At 36.9% G+C, this 20007-nt stretch overlaps 1 protein-coding gene across 6 annotated transcripts in view; it reads right to left on the bottom strand.

Moving 5' to 3' along the window:
* Positions 1-20007, bottom strand: part of PARD3B (par-3 family cell polarity regulator beta) — a 433796-nt gene that overhangs the window by 171905 nt on the left and 241884 nt on the right. For 5 of the 6 annotated variants that reach the window (XM_069781654.1, XM_069781655.1, XM_069781656.1 and 2 more), the window contains 2 exons: positions 12255-12275; positions 8392-8436 (listed from right to left, as the gene is read on the bottom strand). In XM_069781654.1, the coding sequence (XP_069637755.1) occupies positions 8392-8436; positions 12255-12275 (66 nt within the window). The remainder of the gene's footprint in view (positions 1-8391; positions 8437-12254; positions 12276-20007) is intronic. The other variant, XM_069781652.1, reaches the window with a different exon arrangement.

Genomic DNA, 20007 nt, shown 5'->3' with positions numbered 1-20007 from the left:
AAAATACACAAAACCAAGTTTCACTGGCCATTAAACAAACCTCTCAGAAACTCACTTTCAGTTTAGTCTTCAGGATAAGAAATAGACACTCAAACTTGCTCCCTCACTTCATTTCTTCCAGCACAAAGATATCTGAAGATCTGCAAATCTTCTTTCATCCACATTTTCTCCCTCAGATGTGTCTGTCTATCCCCTCCACCCCAGTCAACTTCCTCAGCTCAGGCTGATCCTGGGATCAAAACCTGTCAGTTACAAAATCACTCTTCTCCTGAAGTTTCTTTTTCTTGCTCCCTTGGCTAAACCAGAAGAATACTATTCTTTTTTGTAGAATTATTTTTTTCTGCTAGGTTCGCTCCCCACAACAGCTCATCATGGAATTATACGAATAATAATGCTGGCATAGAGAGAAAGGGGGCAGATATGTATGGTTAGGCATTTATGAATACAAGGGTATCATGGGATGCTCTTCAGGAGACAGGAAAACATTAAATCAACTATGCTATGTTATAAAACCTCAATCACAGACCCTTGAATTTGCATCCACGCTGCAGTTGGCCTATGTTCAGCTCTGCTCTAGATCCTAAATCTCACATAAGAACAGAGGGAAATGGGTTTCTCCTGCAAGTTTGTTATTGTTCTCAGCAGATCAGATCTATTCACTTTAATGACTGTAGTTCAAAGAAAGATCAGTGGGCACTGCTCTGCCAAATCTTAATACAATGCACACTAAGAACCAGTCACAGAACACAAAGAATTCATAAAATCAAAGTCAATAAGTGATTTAAGAAAAGATTCTTGCAATTCAAGGATGAGACAGCAGGGATGCTCTTCTTCAGTTTGCAGAGGTTTGTTGCCATTTTTTTTGTTCCCTGCTCCTGCCACTGGGAAAGTAATTTTATCCATGGCAAGTAAAACAATCTATGTAAGTTTGGCATTTGAATTTAATAAGGATATGGTATGACATGGCAGTTAAGGTGATTTAATAAGACAGCTGCCTCTGAAAGCCACAGTTCTCACATCCATCTGCTTGCTGAGTTTCCCTTCTACTGGCATGCAAGCTTGGCTCTCTCAAATGAATGGTTTGAGGAGATAAGCCCAGCACTATTCACTTCTGTCTGTCTTGTTTTAGTTTTTGGCTGGTTTAGCTCTCTCAACCACCTCACCAGCAAAACTGTGGGACTGGAATAGAAGTAGTAATGGGAACCAGGCAGCTGCGGGTAGGAGGTACGGTGACTAAGACTGCCTTTTTCAGCAGCAGCAAGCTTTTAGATCAACATCATAACATCAAACCACACCCTCAAGCGAGGGATTTTTATCAACAGATGACTTTCTCAGGACCTAACAAAAAAGGGGCCACAACCCAATCATCATCACACAGCTAATAAAGTCTTCGAAAACAAGAAAAAAAAGCTGTCAAAGGAATAGTTACAGCTGGTGAGCTACTGGAGGCATAAAATGATTCTTCTCAGAGTAAAAACGAGAGCCTGTTTCCCTCTGTAGGGGAGAACCATCTAACTAGGTTATCCATGAGAGCTGTTTATCAGCCACATAGGCCTGGCAGGCAAAGGGGACAGTAAAGACTGCCAGCTTGGCATTCAGAAGATATTTTGACCAATAAACTGCTTTTCACTCAAATTCAACAATACAGCAAGTTCTGTTAATTTAGAATAATTGTTTGAAGCAGAGGAACTGATAAGTGTCCAGCCTTTCTTTTCCCGAGTCAATGAAAAATCAAACTTCTCATACATACAATTTGATAGGGGGTTGGTGGTGGTGGTGTGGGGAGGAAGAGAGACATTGCTGTATCAGTCCCGTTTTTAATAGCCTCTTAAAAATAATCAATATCTAGAATGTCCAGTTTGAGCTTCTCTTGCTCAAAAAAAAAAAAAAAAATTAGAACTTGACAAGAGTTCTAATTTTGTTTTCATCTTGTTTCAATACACTTGCCTATTAGGTTAAAATACTAAAATACATGAAGTTCCAACAGATAAATGAAAGTTCTTCCAGCTAAACATTCATACTTTATATTTAGCACTCTAAATATTAGATGAAGTTAAAAAAAAGCATTTTTCTCAACAGTAATTCTTAAGAGTCAGCTCATGGAAGCTGGAGGCTCAGGATTTATTCCTACAGACTTCCAGACTTTGACAATTATGATGTGAAAAAATCCTGCAGCCCAGCAGTTCAATATTGTGCTGTCCTGTCCCATAGGCTTGCTCACAGCATAGTTTTGGTTCTTGTGAAACTAGGCAGTGTTAAGCAACCCCCCCACCACCACTCCCAGCTCTAACCAATGTAGGTGGTTAGAACAATCTGTAACATGAAAACTACTATACATATTAAAAAAAAAACAACCCAAAACTTAAAAAATAAAATCCACTAAAAAAAGGGTAGTAAAGCCATACTGGCATAGAGTACTAAGTAAATTAATGTATCATCCTAGTTTCACTAGACAAGCTGTGTTTGAAGATAAGAAAAAAAACAGCAGCAGAGATTCAATGAAAGCTAAGCATTTTAATTTTTGGACTAGAAATCCTTGTAAACCCCAAGAATATAATAGATTCAATGTAACATCTTTGACTTTAGACCTTACCAGATGTAAGTATAGAAGGAAACATTAACTCTGTAAGTGACCTGCAGGAAAAAGGAATCTTATTTTTTGTTTCTTGGCAGCATGAGTCAGTAGAGATTCTCAGATGACAACTTATTTGGAACTATACGGTCCAAGGAACACTTGCTTGGAGAGCCATAATCCAAGTTGATGATAATGATAATAATGATGATAATAATAATAATAATAATAATAATAATAATAATAATAATACCACCACCAGAGAAGAATCATCCAGGGAGAGAAGCCCAAAGTGAAGGTAACAGTAAAAGAATGAAAATCTTGCAGAAGGTATTCCCAGCAATAAAGCATCAAAGTTAACCCATAGCTTAATGATTCAAAGCTTAGAGGCATGCGTTACGGGTAATATGGTGTACTGAAGCATCATAGAAAGATACTTGCATTTGTTTTTGTGTCAAACTGAAATAGCACCAAGTACTACACTGACTAAACTAAGGGAAAAATCACACTGCACAGCTTCCAGTGCTGCCACTGTTTGCTTGCCTCCAGTACCCAAGCCAAGATATATAGGTTAGATTAGGCTACATTGGTATTGCTAAGGTATACTGCAGTCTGCAAAGTAGGCAATTCCTCTTCACACTTGCAAGAATGATTGACGCAGCCAAGTATTACACTCTTATTATCAGAGAAGTAAAATGAACTCAAATCAACCTTTTTTCTCCTCTCACAAATGCAGAGACAAGTGTCAGATTCTATATGCCACATGCTTTCAGTTACATAGTGGTAAGGTCTTTGTTTGGTCAGGCACTTCACTTGCATATGCCAGGCAGCTCAGCCATTTACATGAGTCTTTTCTACCGTGGATCTAGTTACTATATAAATCCTTATGAACTCAGTACTAAACCCAATGCCCCCTTTGAAAAGCTCAGGTTTAATGACATCTACAGCAGCGAGAAGGCTTGTTTAATAAAATTATGAGATCTGGCACGAGGAGAGGAGAACATCACTTCCCTATGCAGCTCTTCGACATAATTGTTACCTGGAAATCAAAAGCAAAACAGAAGCCCATCTTGCTACAATGGCAGCAGTCTCAAACAAGCCTAGCAGCATCCACTAAGCTTTTTGTAGTCCTTGCTAACCCCACCATTAACCCCCAACAAAATCCTTGATTAAAAGAAAGCCTTGTACTCATAAGCATGCTCATAAGCACGTAAACCACTGGATTTTGCTGGTGTTCCAATATCTCAACCTTTGCACGATTCCTCCAGTTTAAAAAAAAAAAAAAGGTTCTCCCATTTTGTCTGCCCTTCCAAGTCTGAACTCAAGTTGCAGCAATAAGCTTAGCCTAGCCGTTATTCACACTTTTACCAGAACAAACTTTAACACACTGGATTCTGCCTGCACCAGACTCTACTTTGTCCCTGCAAAAAACTAAGCTTGAGTTCTTGAAATCACAGGTTATGTTTATATTTGCAAATTAGCTAGCAGTGACTGAGCACACCTGAGTTCACTAGAATGCAATCATCTACACTATAAAAGTGTTATAACAGCTCTTCTGCTCTCACAAACACTTCCTAGAAATGGTTCAGGAGTTAGGGTATACCAGGCACAGCTTTCAGAGGCAACCTGAAGCTATCTTACAATAGAGGCTCAGAGCACAGATGGGGATCATCCTGTGCCACTCAACTTTAAAACCAAAGGGGACATTCAGCTTACACTCGTATAGATGCAACCTTAGCATCTCATAGACCTATTTCACCAACAAATGCAACCATGGCTTTCGCCACAGGCTGGAGAGCCTTTCCTGAAGGTAACAATGAAGCTTAATCTGTTGCACTTTCCATATGCTATTCCAGTGGGCCATATAAAATCTGCCAATAAGCCTAACTTTTCAACCACTTCTGTGTCCTAAACCATAATCCTAATCCTCATCCTAGCCTTAATGAAACCTCAGTATTTAATGCAGAATACATCCTGGCGTTAAAGGATGCAGGGATACAAGAAAACCTTTAACCTACCTTATTCCAAACTATCTCCAGTCCCAGTCTGAATCCCAGTTTAACCACAACTCAGTTACCCATACACGAAACAGTAGAGACTGGAGGTCTACCACGCATGTTGGGACTCAGAACTCATCAAAGCCCCTGACCTTGCAGGATTTAGCTGTACAGCTACCTCTTCAAGCCTTCTTTCGCAGAACACTAATCCTACCCACAGGCTGAACAGTAACCTGGTCACTGCACTGTCAGCAAAATTAACAGTAAGGGGCAGAACTTGACCAGAAGCATCCTTCAAACTACACCAATGGGCCTTTTCCTACTCAGGTCCTAACCCTATCTCGTGCCATATAGCATCAATTCAAATTCAGCTTGGTAACAGAGCTACCCCTGTATCATTCTTGCCGGCACTAATCCATAGCCCAGTCACATGTTCCTCACATAGCAGCCAGCAAGAAAATAAGATCTTCAACTCATCTTGTCTCAAAACTGTCTTGAAACATAACCCCAGCCAAAATCATGGTCTAGTGACATTAAAATAAAAATAGGAAAGCTTTTTTGCCCATTTTGCTAATTAATATGTCAGAGCTCATAAAGAAAGACTCATCAGCTTTTCTCCAGCACTGCATCATCTGAAAGAGCTGTGTCAGCAGAGACTTCAGCAGACAGTCAATACATACTAAAAGTGTTCTAAGCAGTAAATCAGAACACAAAAAAAGAATTTCAGAAAAAAATAAAAATAGCTACAAAGAATCCAGTGCTTTCAGTATTTGATATAAATCTGATTTGATGTACCACAGTCTTGCCATTCCTTATTGAAGGGTATCCTCCTAGCTGTCCTGGAATTGCTTTTCTAAAAAGCTAAGAGTTCATGGAAAACTGAGCTAAAGTTTGCTGATTTTTCACCTTTGTGATATAAAATTTTTCTCCTGCTTTACAACAGAGGCACCACTTGTCCGCTTCTCATTCTTATTGGAATTGAGTTTAGGGAATGCAGACACACCATTGTTGAGTGCACAGGAAGCTTACAGAGGACAAAATCCTCCTTAGAGGGTTCAGAGAACATGCCTTACACACACACACACACACTCTGAACTCTGGTCTCTTCCAGAAATGGCCAAGTAGGCTGCATCAATACAGCACTCCAGTGCTTTTGCCATTGGTATTGTGGAAAACATTTGCAACACTAAGAACACCTGTAAGCACTGCAGGAGTCTTCAATCCATCAGGATGAAGGACAGGCCAGCTATGAGAACCAGAATTCACAGATGCATTTCTGTGAGGATGAAATACAGGAACAAGTTTCCAGCTGTCTTCCCATAGAACATGCTTACAAGCTCAGGATGTGTCCAGGCATGCTTCTAAAAATCAAATCTACTTTTTAAAAAAAAAAAAAAAAAAAAAAAAAAAAAAAAGGAACTGCTGTTTGTGGGTGCAATATATAAAAACACAGAAAGATGGGGCTACAAGCTACAGATCCTTTTAATGCCTTGGTCTTCTGCAGAATTGTGATAATGCTTTTTGAAATGAATACACACTACTAACTCCTGCTGCTGCTCAGTAACGTGTAATATGCGAGGGATACAGTAGCTATACCAAAAGCTGAGACTAAATGCTTGAAGAGTCACTGCCCCAGAAGGAATAGAAAGGATATTTCCCTAGAGAGAATCACTCAATTGCATATTTCATAGAACAAGTCATGTTGAAGGAGAGAAGCGATAATTGCATTGATTGTTAGTAGGTGATAATTAATTCTGTAGAGAAATATGCTTAATTTCCTGAAGGCTAGAATAGGATGGAAGCTCTTCGTTCTGCAATAAGAAAATAAAGGTGTGTTGCTCCCAGCACAAGCAGCTGTAATGTCTCTCTTGGCATGTTCTTAAAAAAGGTACCTATAGGAAGGCAGCACAATGAACGATGTTAAAACAAGAGTTCTGTGATGTGACTGAATGCCAGCAAAATGCATATATGATATATAATTCCAAAAAGCATACAGTAAAAAGAGACCAGAGAGAAAGAACACCATGTTCTTGAACAAACCTTTAAAATAAATATTTGAATGGAACAATGAGAAAGCTGAAACTGCAGCTTGATTTCTCTTTACGACAGGTTACGAAATGGAACAGAGAGGGGAGAAACGTTTTTCAACAGTAATTGAACAGTATTTAAAGTGGACAGAACCAAGAAAAATCATTTACACTCCAATCTTCTCAGAAATTAGCCAGCTCCTTTTATTCTGAAGGGGAAAAGAAGAAACAATCTGTAGGATCTTTCTATCTATTCCTTCGGTGATCTGTTGACCACTGACTTTAGTCTATGAAAAAAGATCTTAGGTACTTGTAAGAGGTCTATGAAGGATAAGTAAAGCAAACAAGCCAAAGTTCAATAAGCATGGGTCTGCATTTTCATATAAAATTTGTAGGTAACTTCAAATAGAAAACTTTCAAAGCCACGGTTTTCAAGAATCTGGAGAAGTGTGCAGAAGAAAGATCAAATGCTGCTAAAAGTGATATTATAAAGCTTCATGTACCTATAACAACTGATTGCCAAAGAGTTACGATCTCACCAAGTTTCCCTCCAATATTCTTTGATAGCAGTGAATTCCACTGATCTTTGGAAAACTGCATGATGTTGCAATGTTTGTAGTAATTTTTCTGCACAGGAAAAAACCCAAGGACAACACCCCTAGCTTCTTCAAGTTGACAAGATCATTTCTTTGAAGCTTTCACATTCCCAAAACAAAAAGTTGAAAGAATTTTTTTCTCCCCAGGAGTGATAATGTTACCAGACTTATGAACTATCCCCTGATTCAGAAAGAGAATCCAAGAAGTTCACAGACTTAGGAAAGATGCCAGAAAAATTTGAAAAGAGTTTGTCTACTAAGTTCAGGAAAAGGTCTTCAGTTAAGGAAAATCTACACCAGAGAATTAAAGGAGGACACTCAGTTGCACAGAGAAGGAATACCATAAACAATCAGGAATATCATAGATTACCTTCCTTTACATGAATTCAGCTTTTTAATTCTATCAAAGAACTGGAAAAAGGCAACATGCAATCATGCTACAAAGGGGCAGCCTGAAGCTTCAGGGTTTTCTAACATCAGAAGAGACTGCTGAATAACTTGAGTTTTCTAGAAAGTTTATGGCTTCTTATGTCAGCTTATCCACAGCTTGTGAAAAATTACAATATTATGTGACATTTCCTTGGAAGTTCTTTTAATACAAGGACTGCAAATTGTACAGTCCCATGGTGTGGTTTGCAGAATTTATTTAATATGTAGGTACAGTAATGACAGTAGTATGGACTCTTTTTTTTTAATTATTACTATGGGCTGAAAAGTTTAAGAAAAAACAAATTATTTCTACTGCACAAGCACAATGAAAGGAAAAGCTTTGACATTCTTTTTTTAATCTGTAGATTTTTTTTTAGTGTTATCTTCAATATTCTGGGTAATGGAAGTAGAAGTCAGAGGAAAAAAAAGCAAGAAATATTTACATTTTTCATAATGTATATTGTCTAAGTCTCCACATTCCACAAGACACCTTGCATTTGCCCTTATTTGAAAGGGCATCTTCTTCAGTTTACACCACTTGCACTGAAAAATAAAGTTACAGCTCTTCCTGCAAATGACTCAGCTACATACACTGTCTGGCAGAGAACAATCCCTAATTCATCATTGTACAACTTGGAGTCAGTGCATACAAAGTAATGCCTTAATTTGCAACTCTCTTAGTCACCACAGTTTCTGTAAGCTGATTTCATTTACTGCCCATACTACTTTCAAGTTGCTGACTTTTCCTCCAAAATAGGAGAACAGCTTACCTGATTTGTGTCCGGCCAACAAACCAACTTTGCTTTCATCTGCCACTAGAGGAATAAGAGAAAAGAAACAAAGATCAGAAACTTACTTAAATTCACAAGCCTTTGAAACACTGTCAAATTATTTCAGACACATAGCATCCTAAATCTTTAAATTAGAATCGTTTCTAAAAAGCCTTTTTTTACCCAATCCACCTGGGGTGTTTCAAAGTCCAAATATCTGAATCAAAGCCCACTGAAACCAATAAAAGGACTACCAGCAGTCCTTGTGGGTTACAGATCAGGACCTCAGCACTTACACACTCAAAACTGAGTTGTCGGAAGAGCAATTGCATTTGTAAATAACTCATCTTGCCAGACAAATCACAGGGCATAGGAGAGTTGTAACATTTTCAGATCAAAGACTTCAAATGTAAAAAGAATCCAGATGTGGAAACCTTCCCATCTGCAAGACATCTCACTGACTCACAGGACCCTCTCTGCAGACAATGAGGTCTCCCAAAAACTGATCTTTTGGAAGGCTTATGCTTTTTTGTATGTTATGAATTATTTTATTTCACCTGTAAATTGTACCTTTGTAGTATTTCACAACATCTTATAAAGAAAGATGTTTACAGTAGTAACAGTTTGCAGACAGACTAGTGGAGGAACAAATTCTGAATGTAGCAAAAACTGTAATTTTTCTTCAGTAACTGTACTTCAGTTTATTATCATATATCTCAAGAAACTAATTAAAATACTCTCCCAGAGGGCTGAGGGGAAGAACCAATCACCATTTCTTAAAATGAATTCTATGCAAAGAGATGGTGCTAATGTAATGTTAGGGATGATAAAACAAGCACAGGAAATGAATGTTACATTGAAAGCTTATCCTTCAACTCTGCCTGCCCAAGCACTCCCTTATATTATGCCTTAAAACGCGATCTCTTTATACGATAAAATAAATTGTCCACTCATACCAAAAATACTATAAATGGGAACTTGCACAAGCTTTGCATAGTGGTCACTATAAAAAGTTTACATACAAGGTTATCTGCAATGATACAGGAATGTGCTATTTTCTACCCAGGAAAGAACAGTGCAGTAGTCATTGACACTTAGAAGCTACTACTGGGAAAATAATCACAGTAAATATTTTCTTATATTGCCTCCCCACTTAGGGAAGCTTCCCCCCCCCCCGCCCCGGCATCAGATTCAGGACTGGGACTTACAACTGGAATCATGAATCTACAACTGACCGTTCCATCTCTTCTCCACCTTGTAATCTGATTGTCATCTGATTATCAGTAAAATTGACACAGTATAGTTTTGTTGCGGGACATATATCTTAATAAAGTAAGACTAATACTGTTTGCAGCGTTATGCGAAGATGCTGCAAAACAAAATGGACTAGTCAAAATTAGAAGTGCAACCAAAATTCAAGGCAGTTCTGTACTCCTTGTCCTTTAACCTTTCTTCTAGTCCCTGGAAATAATAACTATTTAGCTCCTTGCTATGCAGTTCGATCCTGTAACGCAAAATGACCCGACAAGGATTTGCTACAAGGATAGTTCAACCTCCTTTTCCTCCTCCCTCCCACCAAATTTACCTCTAAGCAGAACCACCATGGAAAACTTTAGTCCCAAAGGTTAGTATTTTGACAAGTTATGACTGTGTGAAAACAAGGGATTATAATGGAAACTGATTTGCAACATTAATTATAGCAGTCACTAATGGCAACCACTATAATATATGATAATTATTTGGAGTAGGTTACATTACAGTACATAGGAGCTTTAAAAAACAGAGATACCAGGGTTTATGGTATTTTTTTAAAAATTATGCTGATGACTTGGTTTGCCTGAAACTAAGTTTTACATTATTAAAAGGGATAAATCCATTTAACTTAATCATACTTTACACACCAGCTTCACACACAAAAATTAGATTTTAATACTGGAGGGAAAAAAGGAAGACTAAAATGATTAGAAAATGAAAAATAATCTTACAAGAATACAAGGTTAGCATTATGAGTTTAAGCACACACACACAAAAATTGGGAAATGCAAAAATTAAAGTTTTATGTCAAAGTTTGAGCAAAATATGTGTGCCCCTCCACAGGGTATTTTTCATTTCATGGGATATTATGCTTAGGCAGTCACTTCTAGGCTGGCCATCTTTCATTAGACTGAACATGAGTGGCACAGACAAGTCCATTGCATGAGAATCCCATTCCAGCCCTTGTTTCCTCTGGGAACAAGGAGAAGACTACAGGAAAGAAGGAAAAGGCTACAGGAGATAAATACTTTGTATGCCAAAATTGAAAACTTTGTAACTGAAGATTTCATTTCAGAAGTATACAAGATGTCCTGTTCCACAAAATAGCTTTTGAATACACTACTCTGGCATGTTGTTAAAAATTCATGCAATCATTCAGTTATGACAAAAATAGTATTTCTCTGGCTATCTTCCTTGGCTTTTGAAAAAAGCAAGAACTAAGTGGAAATTTCTTTTCTAAGATTCTACTAGTGTTGGCCTATCTTTGCAGAAAGGCACCTGAAAGACTTTAAACAGGCAAAAAGTACTGTCTACTCTTAAAACTCAAGTAAAACAAAGAACTATTTTTTATTGCAACATCAAAAAGTAATTACATTGCAACTAACTGTGAAAAACTTCAGCTCAAGAGGATCACACCTGGGAATGTGCAGTGCCAGACTGGAATATGTCACGAAAACATTTACAACAAAATTTCAAATGTAACTATTTCTATGAAGACACTAGAAATACTAAATACTCTTGAACTAGGATTGTTAAATGCAAAATATTTCAAAAAAATGAAACCACCTAATTTGGGGACTGTAAACACAAACCTCAAACAAAAATCTGGGAAGGATCAATGCGAGGGTATAAATACATTCACAAACAAGAAGACACTTCTCCTTAACTTGTAAATCAAATAAATTCTTCACGTCCATGTCCCTGGAACTCCAGGGGATGTTAGTTCATGAAGTTATTAATGTTTGTCAATACAAAACATGCTAGCTCTTTTAAAGTAACATCTATCATTTAGGAACCACATTTTTAGCGCAGAAGCCAGTTACGTATTCATTGTCAGTACTCAAAGTAATTGCTGAAATAAAAGTGACAGAAGTTCTACAACTATTTAATAAAAGCATGGACATTTGGGGGACTAGCAAAACCACAGATTATGAATGATGGAATACTACTAAAACAAACAAATCTTTCCAGCTGATAGCAAACAACTGATTTTTTTTTTTTTTAAACTATGCCAACAACCACAACAAACAGTAGAAAGAAACAACCCTCTATGCCATGAATAATCTAATGTATTAGGATTTCCTATGGTAATATTCTGGAGTGCTGTTTTGCTTTAAGAAAGTAAGTAGCATTGTTCAGCAGCAGTAAAAGCACCCAACAATGCATCCACAAAATCTTTTGATTGCCATTTGCGTGTCCTACTCAAGACAACCAAGGTAGCCATTTTATTTGAATTCCATGATTTTCAATGGTTTAGTACACAACAAGCCTTCTGTACTGCCTCAAAGTTTGCATCAAAATACAGTCTGGGTTTATTTAAAGGTCAACAAACTACTTCCCAACTATGGTTTAGAGAAGCACAAATCAATGCTGCTGCCAATCGTGATAACCAGTTTCCCTCCTTTTGCCCAGTTCAATCACTGTACTTACCATCATATCGTTTTTCCCCAAAACAAGCAGTTACTACTATTCACAATATACAGGGTACTACTATTCAACTTAGTGCCTCTTTTCTGAAGGATCAGTTTGGCACATTGACTAAGAGCTACTTAAAATCTTCTAAACACGTGAAAATTACTTGTATTTCTGCTGGACAAACTGACACGTACCTTTGAAGACCAGCTGCAGTTCTGCACTCAGAAAAGAAAGAAACAAGGAAGAAGCAAACAAGAATTAAAATTACAATTAATGAGAAATAATAAGAAGAGAGACTGAAACATCAAAGAATTTCCTAGAAAACAAATTTCCTGATACCTTTATTAGTCTACAGGAAGCCCAATATAAATTTTTTTATTAGACGTTAGTCAATTAACAAGGGCTGTATTCCCAAACAACATATAGAAATGATGCTTCTGTGCTTTTTAGAATGCATCAGTTTCTATGGTATAAACACATGAAAATAAAGCAAAGCTACAAATTGGTCACTGTTTTTTTCTGATGATCTGTAACCTTGTCCAGCCCTTTCATCATAATGAAGGCACTGCATTGTCAATTAACTTTAGTCAATGACAGTGCCAATGACATATTTCTCCTGCCATTTTTATTTTTTCTTGGTGAAGCATTTCCCCATCTAGGAATGGCATAAATCACTCAGAAATTGTGCCAAATGTTTGCTCACAACCATCACTTAAAAAATGCTGCTTGCTGTTCTAGGTTTGCCCTGTAGTACTGCGTACAAAGACCACAGGCTTTTGTACCAAAATCTACAGGAGCAATAAAAGGTGCATATTAGGAAGGGTAAACTTGCACTGTCTTAAAATATTTTCCTTCAATTCCCCCTCCTACCCTCTCTAGTGACAGTAAAACTTCTCATAAGGGCCCTGTCTCTCCTATTCTGGGGTCACCTGGTTATCCGCCAGCTACTTATGCTTGAAGGATTCTACGTCCTTGATAGATTCCTGTTCAGTTCAATGTTGAAAAGCAGTGAGACTAGCTTTTTTTTTGCACAAGGACTAAGGATAAATTATACTTATGCGGTAAAAAAGGTAAACCTTTTCCAAAATGGCATCTAACACAACATTTGGGATGCCCTGTTCAGCACAAAGATAGGAATAAAACACATCCAAACCAAGACTCTGGATTCTTTTTCTCAACTGTACAAGGTTTTCTCTAATTAGGTTTTTCAGAACAATTTTGTTAGAACTGATTGAATACTTCAACTGTACTCAGAGAAGGTCCCCAAGGCATACATCTTGTGTGTCAGCACATGAAAATGAAAATGCCTAGGCTTGCATTCACTATTACTACTACTTGTTGAAGAACCAGCAGTACAGTTCATGCTGTCCACTAGACACATTTACCTTTAAATAGAAGGTTTTCTCCTGGCAGAAAATAACATTAGTTTACAATTTTCCAGCCAGCATGATATAAATTTCTTCACTTTCTTCTAGTGGCACAACTACTCATTTTTGAAGGTTACACTGCTAATTGAGGCCATCGTGGCTTCTTTTACACATTTGTTGTCATCTTTAACCCTCTCTCACCTCTGTTCCAGAGAAACTGTACCAGGCTAAAACTGATCCAACTGCCCTGCTACACATCTCCTGTATGTCATTAACACTTTCCAAACTCCTAGGGTTAACCCCCAAGTTCCCAATTTAATCTATCATTCACTGGTTGAAAACATTGATGGGGACAGATTTACAACAAAGTGTTCTTAAAAGTTACTTCATTACCACCTGTACTTTCTTTCTCATAGTAGCTATACATTAACTTAATTGCTATTTTCTCCCCCTAACAATTTAATAATCTAAGTGCATTAACAGATCAACTCACTTCAAAATTAAAAGCAGCTTAAGAAACTACCACCTCAACCATGTGTTACCATTTTCTTGGCTCTATCATCATCACAGCTCATTTCATGCTCCCGGTCTGCTCCATAGCAAGCTTCCTTGAATCTTAGGAGATTTCTACAAAACCAGTCCAAAAAGTTGATATTCCTGCCCACTTCTGCCATTATGCCACAGCTCACCTTCCCCTCAATTGCATCAACGCAGATGTGGTGTAAAACTGAGTAACAGAATTGACCTTGTTAAAAGCCTTTCTTCTCATACAGAATAAACCTAATTTCAGTCTCAATTCAATTCACAGTCTCCCTATCACTTAATAAATGATTTTGTTCCATTCCCTACTTCTAGATCTTACAAACAGAAATTTGAAAGTAATTTAAACTAAGAAAACTATGTTGTGTTAATTTTTAAAAATCTATTCTGCAGAGTGGCTTCAGAAAATATACATCTAATCTGGCAGTACTAGAAAATTACTCATGACATAAGCTAGAATAATTTAAAAATCTCTCTTGGCCCTTGATCTCAAAGACAATCATAGCTATAAGCAATATAGTTTTTCCTAAACCCATGACATTTTTGGTTTTGAAAAGTCTCTCTTCAAGAGATGATTTGTTAAATTACTGTTATAAGCCAGTAACATTGAAAGGTCTGTTAGAATTCTGGGTAACCATCATCTCCATTTCCTCATTACTTTTCTAATGAACTTATCTGGCTCCTAAGTGTAGTTCTGAAGTTGGTTTCCACCCAAAGCAACCCAACAAATATATTCCATACATACATGGTTAACAAAATAATGATTTTAAAATACCAAATCACTTTTTGTCCCACTAATACCATAACTCTCACTAGGCACCTCCCAAAATGTATTCTTTTAATTTCATCTAAATCAAAACATTGTTTAAATCGAAGAGTAATCTCCATTAGCTCTGCCTGGTCCTCCTGTGGCTACAGTTTAAGATATTTATTTCAATATCCAAAATTACACTCAGAATAAGAGTAATCTGGTTCAGAGCAAACCACGAAGTAGCTAATACCTAGTAGAATCCTGACTGCATTTTTCACATCCTTCTGGATGTGAAACACTGGTTTCTCTTTGTTTTGAGGTGTTTTAAAAGTATGAACTGTAATCGAATGCATGCCTTCACTAACAACGAAATTAGCATTAGTTAAATATTGGCTTCCTTGCAGAATACTCCATACCTCACATCTTGCATATTCACTTGCTAATTATTCCTAAATACATAAATAAATTGGCCGATATCTTTAATAAATATGCCCCAAGGTTAAGGGACTCTGAGTATGTCTAACGATATTTTAGCAAGTAATATTTCACTCACATTTAAAATCAAGTAAAGAACATTTCCATTTCTTCAGGCTGTAGAGCTTAATCAGTTAAGATCTATGGGTTTTTGCTTTTTATGGGGAAAGAAAGGGAGAGTGGAGCAGTACCTTGGGTCATGGGTTATTATACCAACATCCTCAAATATAAATCTACACAGTACTTTGCCTGAATTGATACACAGCAAAATTGCTATATACTCATATGATTCAATTTCACATTGCTTCAGGTTAAAACAAGCCACACTTTCATGTGTTTGAATACAATTCCCATGGCTGTAGTTTTTACAGTACATTTATGCATAGCCTAAATCATGCCTGTGCATAAAGATTTATGGAAAATAAGGGTGTTGGAGATAAATAATAAAACACCTTCTTTCCTTTCTTTTTGTTAGGGCACGCCGATTTTCACCTTCCAATACAACATTAAAAAAAAAAAAAAAAATCCACATTGCCATTCACTCTCCACAAAAATTACCTTTTTAATACAGCTAAAAGAAAGAACAGATACTACTAAAAATGGATTCTGATGAATTATTATATAGAAATTCTTCTCTAGACAACTGTGGTAATGTATGGGAAAATGTGTGTGTATAGGAAGTTGTTAAAGGAAAGGGAAAATCATCCTTCCAATGGCTTCTATAGAAGCCATTGATTTCTTCTTCATTTTCAATCTGCCATTAAGTTTCAAAAAAAGTGTACCACTTAAGTGGGAAGGGACAACATGACATTAATTTTTAGCATTTTTTAATTTGTTTTGCTTACTTTTAATGCTATGCTATAAGCACAAGTCCAAACTTGCATGCAGCCTAAATTGGTCAGTACAGGCGTGCACTCTAAGTCACACTTCATTTGGCCCTGCACAAATTCTTGAAATGACAGTATGAGGAGAATCTTTTCTTTGCTAACATATCCAAACACCATCATCCATAACAAAAAAATTTATGCAACTGAGTGGACGTGTCAGGTGCCAGGATCAATAGAAGGAAAGGGATGGCTGCACACTTATCACCCAGTTCAAAATAAAAGTAGACAAGGCAAACAAAAGATATACCATAAGACACAGGATATGAACTCCACCAGTGATCCAGAAAGTGCTGTCATTATCTCAACAAAGCAGCAGGGAAGAACATTAGGACTTACAGCTGATATAGAACTAATCTGTACCCTATTACTCTGAATGAAGCTGTAAATTTTGAGAAGCCTTTGACCACTGTGTAAATGATGGATGCTAAAGCAGGGAACCAGTCGCCCTGCCTCCATACACTTTGCGCAAGGACATCTAAACATACGAGGCAAGGTTCTGCTCACGCCTGCAAAACCAAAGAAATTATCGCTACCACTACACTTGCCTTTTTGTATTTTTATTTTTAATTTCTACGACAGTAACTCACAAATGCCACTAATTTTTTTTAAAGTAGATTCAAGCAAAAACCAACTCATCTGAAAATAACTTGAGTTCTTCAAATACACCAGCTCCAAACAATGCTACTTTTAGATTCATGCTATTCGTGAATTTAGCAGTTAAGACTTGTGTCAGTTCATACGACTCATGGCACGCGCATGATGGCTTAGAGCCCTGCCTAAACAACCAGGTGGCAGTGGTTCATGCCCTCTGCTCCTGTCCAGCTGTCCAATCGATGATACAGAAATGCACCAAAAGTCAAGAAATTAAACCTTGTCTGCCCTACTGGCAAGTAACCTACAGCTTTTGCCGCATGCGCTAAGTTCCTTTCGTTACAAGATTTGCTCAAGAGGCACAATGACAAATTGATGCAACATGTTAGCAGTACTGAGCACTTTTTGATCACCCATCCTTATTTCCTGACATTATTCACTAAGGATTTTAATTTATAATTATAATAATTATTATTTTGTAAATAGATACAACTGCAAAACAGATTAAGCACTCAAAGGTTTCTGGGCCTAAAATATATAAACGTGAAAAGATAAACATCAGTGTTAAACGGGTTTCCATTGTGAATCTATGTAATTATAGACTAGTCTTTACTTAACAGATTTGCTTCTTGTGTATACATCAACATCAACTCACCAAAGCCAGAAAGATTCTTACTATACAATTTCATTAGCTCCCTAATTTAATGAATTTGCTATTTTCTCATAAGGTTCACAATCTGTAGCAATAGCTGGATTCTCGGGAGTCCTGTGTTTAAAATTTTCCATTACCTGCCTTCGATGATCCTTCTGATGGTGATGCCATTATGTAATCCATGCCTTTGTAACCTTGTAATTAGGCAATAGACACATTATATATGTTTCAAGGTAAAGTAGAATGTTTCAAAAGTGAATAGCAGTACAGATTTCACATTTATGCCCTGTATTACACAAATTCTGTTGTCTACTGAGTTCATGGCATTATTCTGGTTTAGAGACACCCAGGTGATTTCTGGACCTTGTAACCTGAAAGGCTGGTTATGTCTTCCCAGATCTGTGGAGACATCCAATTCAGAAACAACTTGGTTTAAAAGGAAAGAAACTGCATTTAAGTCACATTTTGTAAAGTCTCAGAGCCCTCCTCCTGGACTCTAATTCTGTGATTTTTCTGTTCACCGTGTTAGATTTATTTTGGAAGGGATTGGCAGAACTTGAGAACAACAAAAAAAAGTACTAAAGTGGACAGCATCCCATGACTACTGGAAAAAGAGGGCCTAGCAGTTATACAAGCATTTTCAGATAGGGGAATCTTCCTCTTTGTTACCAAATCTGCTGCATAGCTCCTCTGTGGTGCTGAACAAATCTCTCTCACAACCTCAACTCTGGGTCTGGAAGATGAAGGCAGCAGCACTTCCCATCTTTTCTTTTTTTTGTGGCAAACAGTGCACTGGAATCAATAATGGGTACACAGCTGCATGTTGGGATGAGAAGCTACTATGGGTCATGCCTGCAGTTAAGTAATGAGCGAAATATAAAAACAAACTAAGAAATTATTTTCCTTTCCCCAAAATCCATTTTGGAGTGTGCATTATATGAATGCTCTATTTGGAAGCACAGTTTTGTATACCAAATTATTGGGATTTTATTTGCATTAGAAGCATTTTATATTGCAGTTACTTCACTTAAGATTTTCATGTTTCTTTTCCTTTTACCCTTCCAGTCAGAACCTTCTGCTTAAAATCTTTCAAAAGGTGGAAAGTTGAACATGGTACTGCACTGCTTGCTAGAGAACGACTACAAACGGTCCTAGCTTTCATCTTTCTCAGCTTCTTTATTTGCCAAGCTACATGCAAGCAATTTTACTTCATGCATTGTTATTTATATAACACAGGATGTGTGCGGGTCTTTCGCAGTCCCTCCTGTTGTTTAAATGACTGTCTCAGGTAATAGATTTATCTTCGCATCACCATATATGAGAAGGATAAAACATTAGGGCATCACATCAGACTGATTATTATCCCTTTTGTATTTTACTTTCATAGCAGAAGGGGTGTTTTCAACAGTTACCTTCTATGAGCAACAATTTTTGAAAGATCTTAAAGACATATTCGTACCCAATTTTTATTTTATTTTTTGTAACCAATTTTATTTTATTTTATTTTTTAACCACTATGATTTAGTGACTAATATACACATTCTCAGAGCATTGTTTCTGGGTGTCAAGAGCAGATTGCTTATACGAATTTGAATCTCACAATATAAATGAACACAAGCCAGGACAAAAGGAAGTACAAGTTACCTGGTAGTTCTGAATATGCTCTCAAGTGCACTCCCATTGCCTAATTTTATATTGGTGCTTGTGAGCATTCTTTCTAGTGACTTCTGTGGGAGCTGTAAGTAAATGTTTCTAAAAGAAGATTCAGTAAAGTTGAACGTTATTTTTTTTAGTAGACTACATACAATATACGTTTTGACTCAAGTTTGTAAACTCATTCCTTTGTTGAGGAGCATTTCCATTCTTAAAAAAAAAAATCTAATGCATTAACTCTTTGTCAAAACAGTGGAACAGAACTGCAAAAGGATGAATTTCTGGTCTGGTCACGCAGTAGCTTTAAAATTCTGCCTTAAGAACTCCCCTAAATGAATTCTTAGCCATTCTTACCCTGCATTACTAACTGTTTGACTTTCCTTACACTCCATTAAAGGAGTACACACATTTTAAGTTACATTAAAATATTACATTAAGATGACAATAAAAATCAACAATACAAAAACTTAGACCAATCTAGAGCATTTCAAGAAAAAAAAAAAAATTAGCACCACCACAAAGCTACCTTGAAACTATATATGAAATTAATCATTATCTATTAATGGTGTACAAAATCCGATCCAACAAAACACACAAATCTATGATTAAAGACATTCTAATGGCAGGTCTCAAAGTTACTCCGTCAAGAATGAGTGCCACAAAGAAGAATTAGAAGGAAAAAGAAAAGCTTATTTGGTTTTCTTTGAGGTTTAAGAACTTTCTGAATTTTTCCTTGAACTGTCATTAAAACATGACTCTGTTTTCAACTGCAATAACCCTTCAATCTTCCACTTGCAAATGCTTTCCCAGTATTGAAAGAGCCATTTACTTCCTGCTTCACACACTCCGCAAGATTTTCTGCACAGCACTGATGGGTAAAGGACCAGAACCTTACCACTCTTCAAGCATTTATAAAGATCTACTGCAACACTTTGATTGCCTGTGTTTGTCATTGTCAATGAAGAAATATACAACTTGTCTTAGGAAAGTTAGCTGTTGTCCAGTGTAGTTTTGCAATCATTTATATTCTAT

This window comes from Haliaeetus albicilla, chromosome 4, assembly GCF_947461875.1.
Source record: "Haliaeetus albicilla chromosome 4, bHalAlb1.1, whole genome shotgun sequence".
NCBI lineage: Eukaryota > Metazoa > Chordata > Aves > Accipitriformes > Accipitridae > Haliaeetus > Haliaeetus albicilla.
Note: the sequence above shows the minus strand (reverse complement) of the source record. Positions and strands in the feature narration are given on the sequence as shown.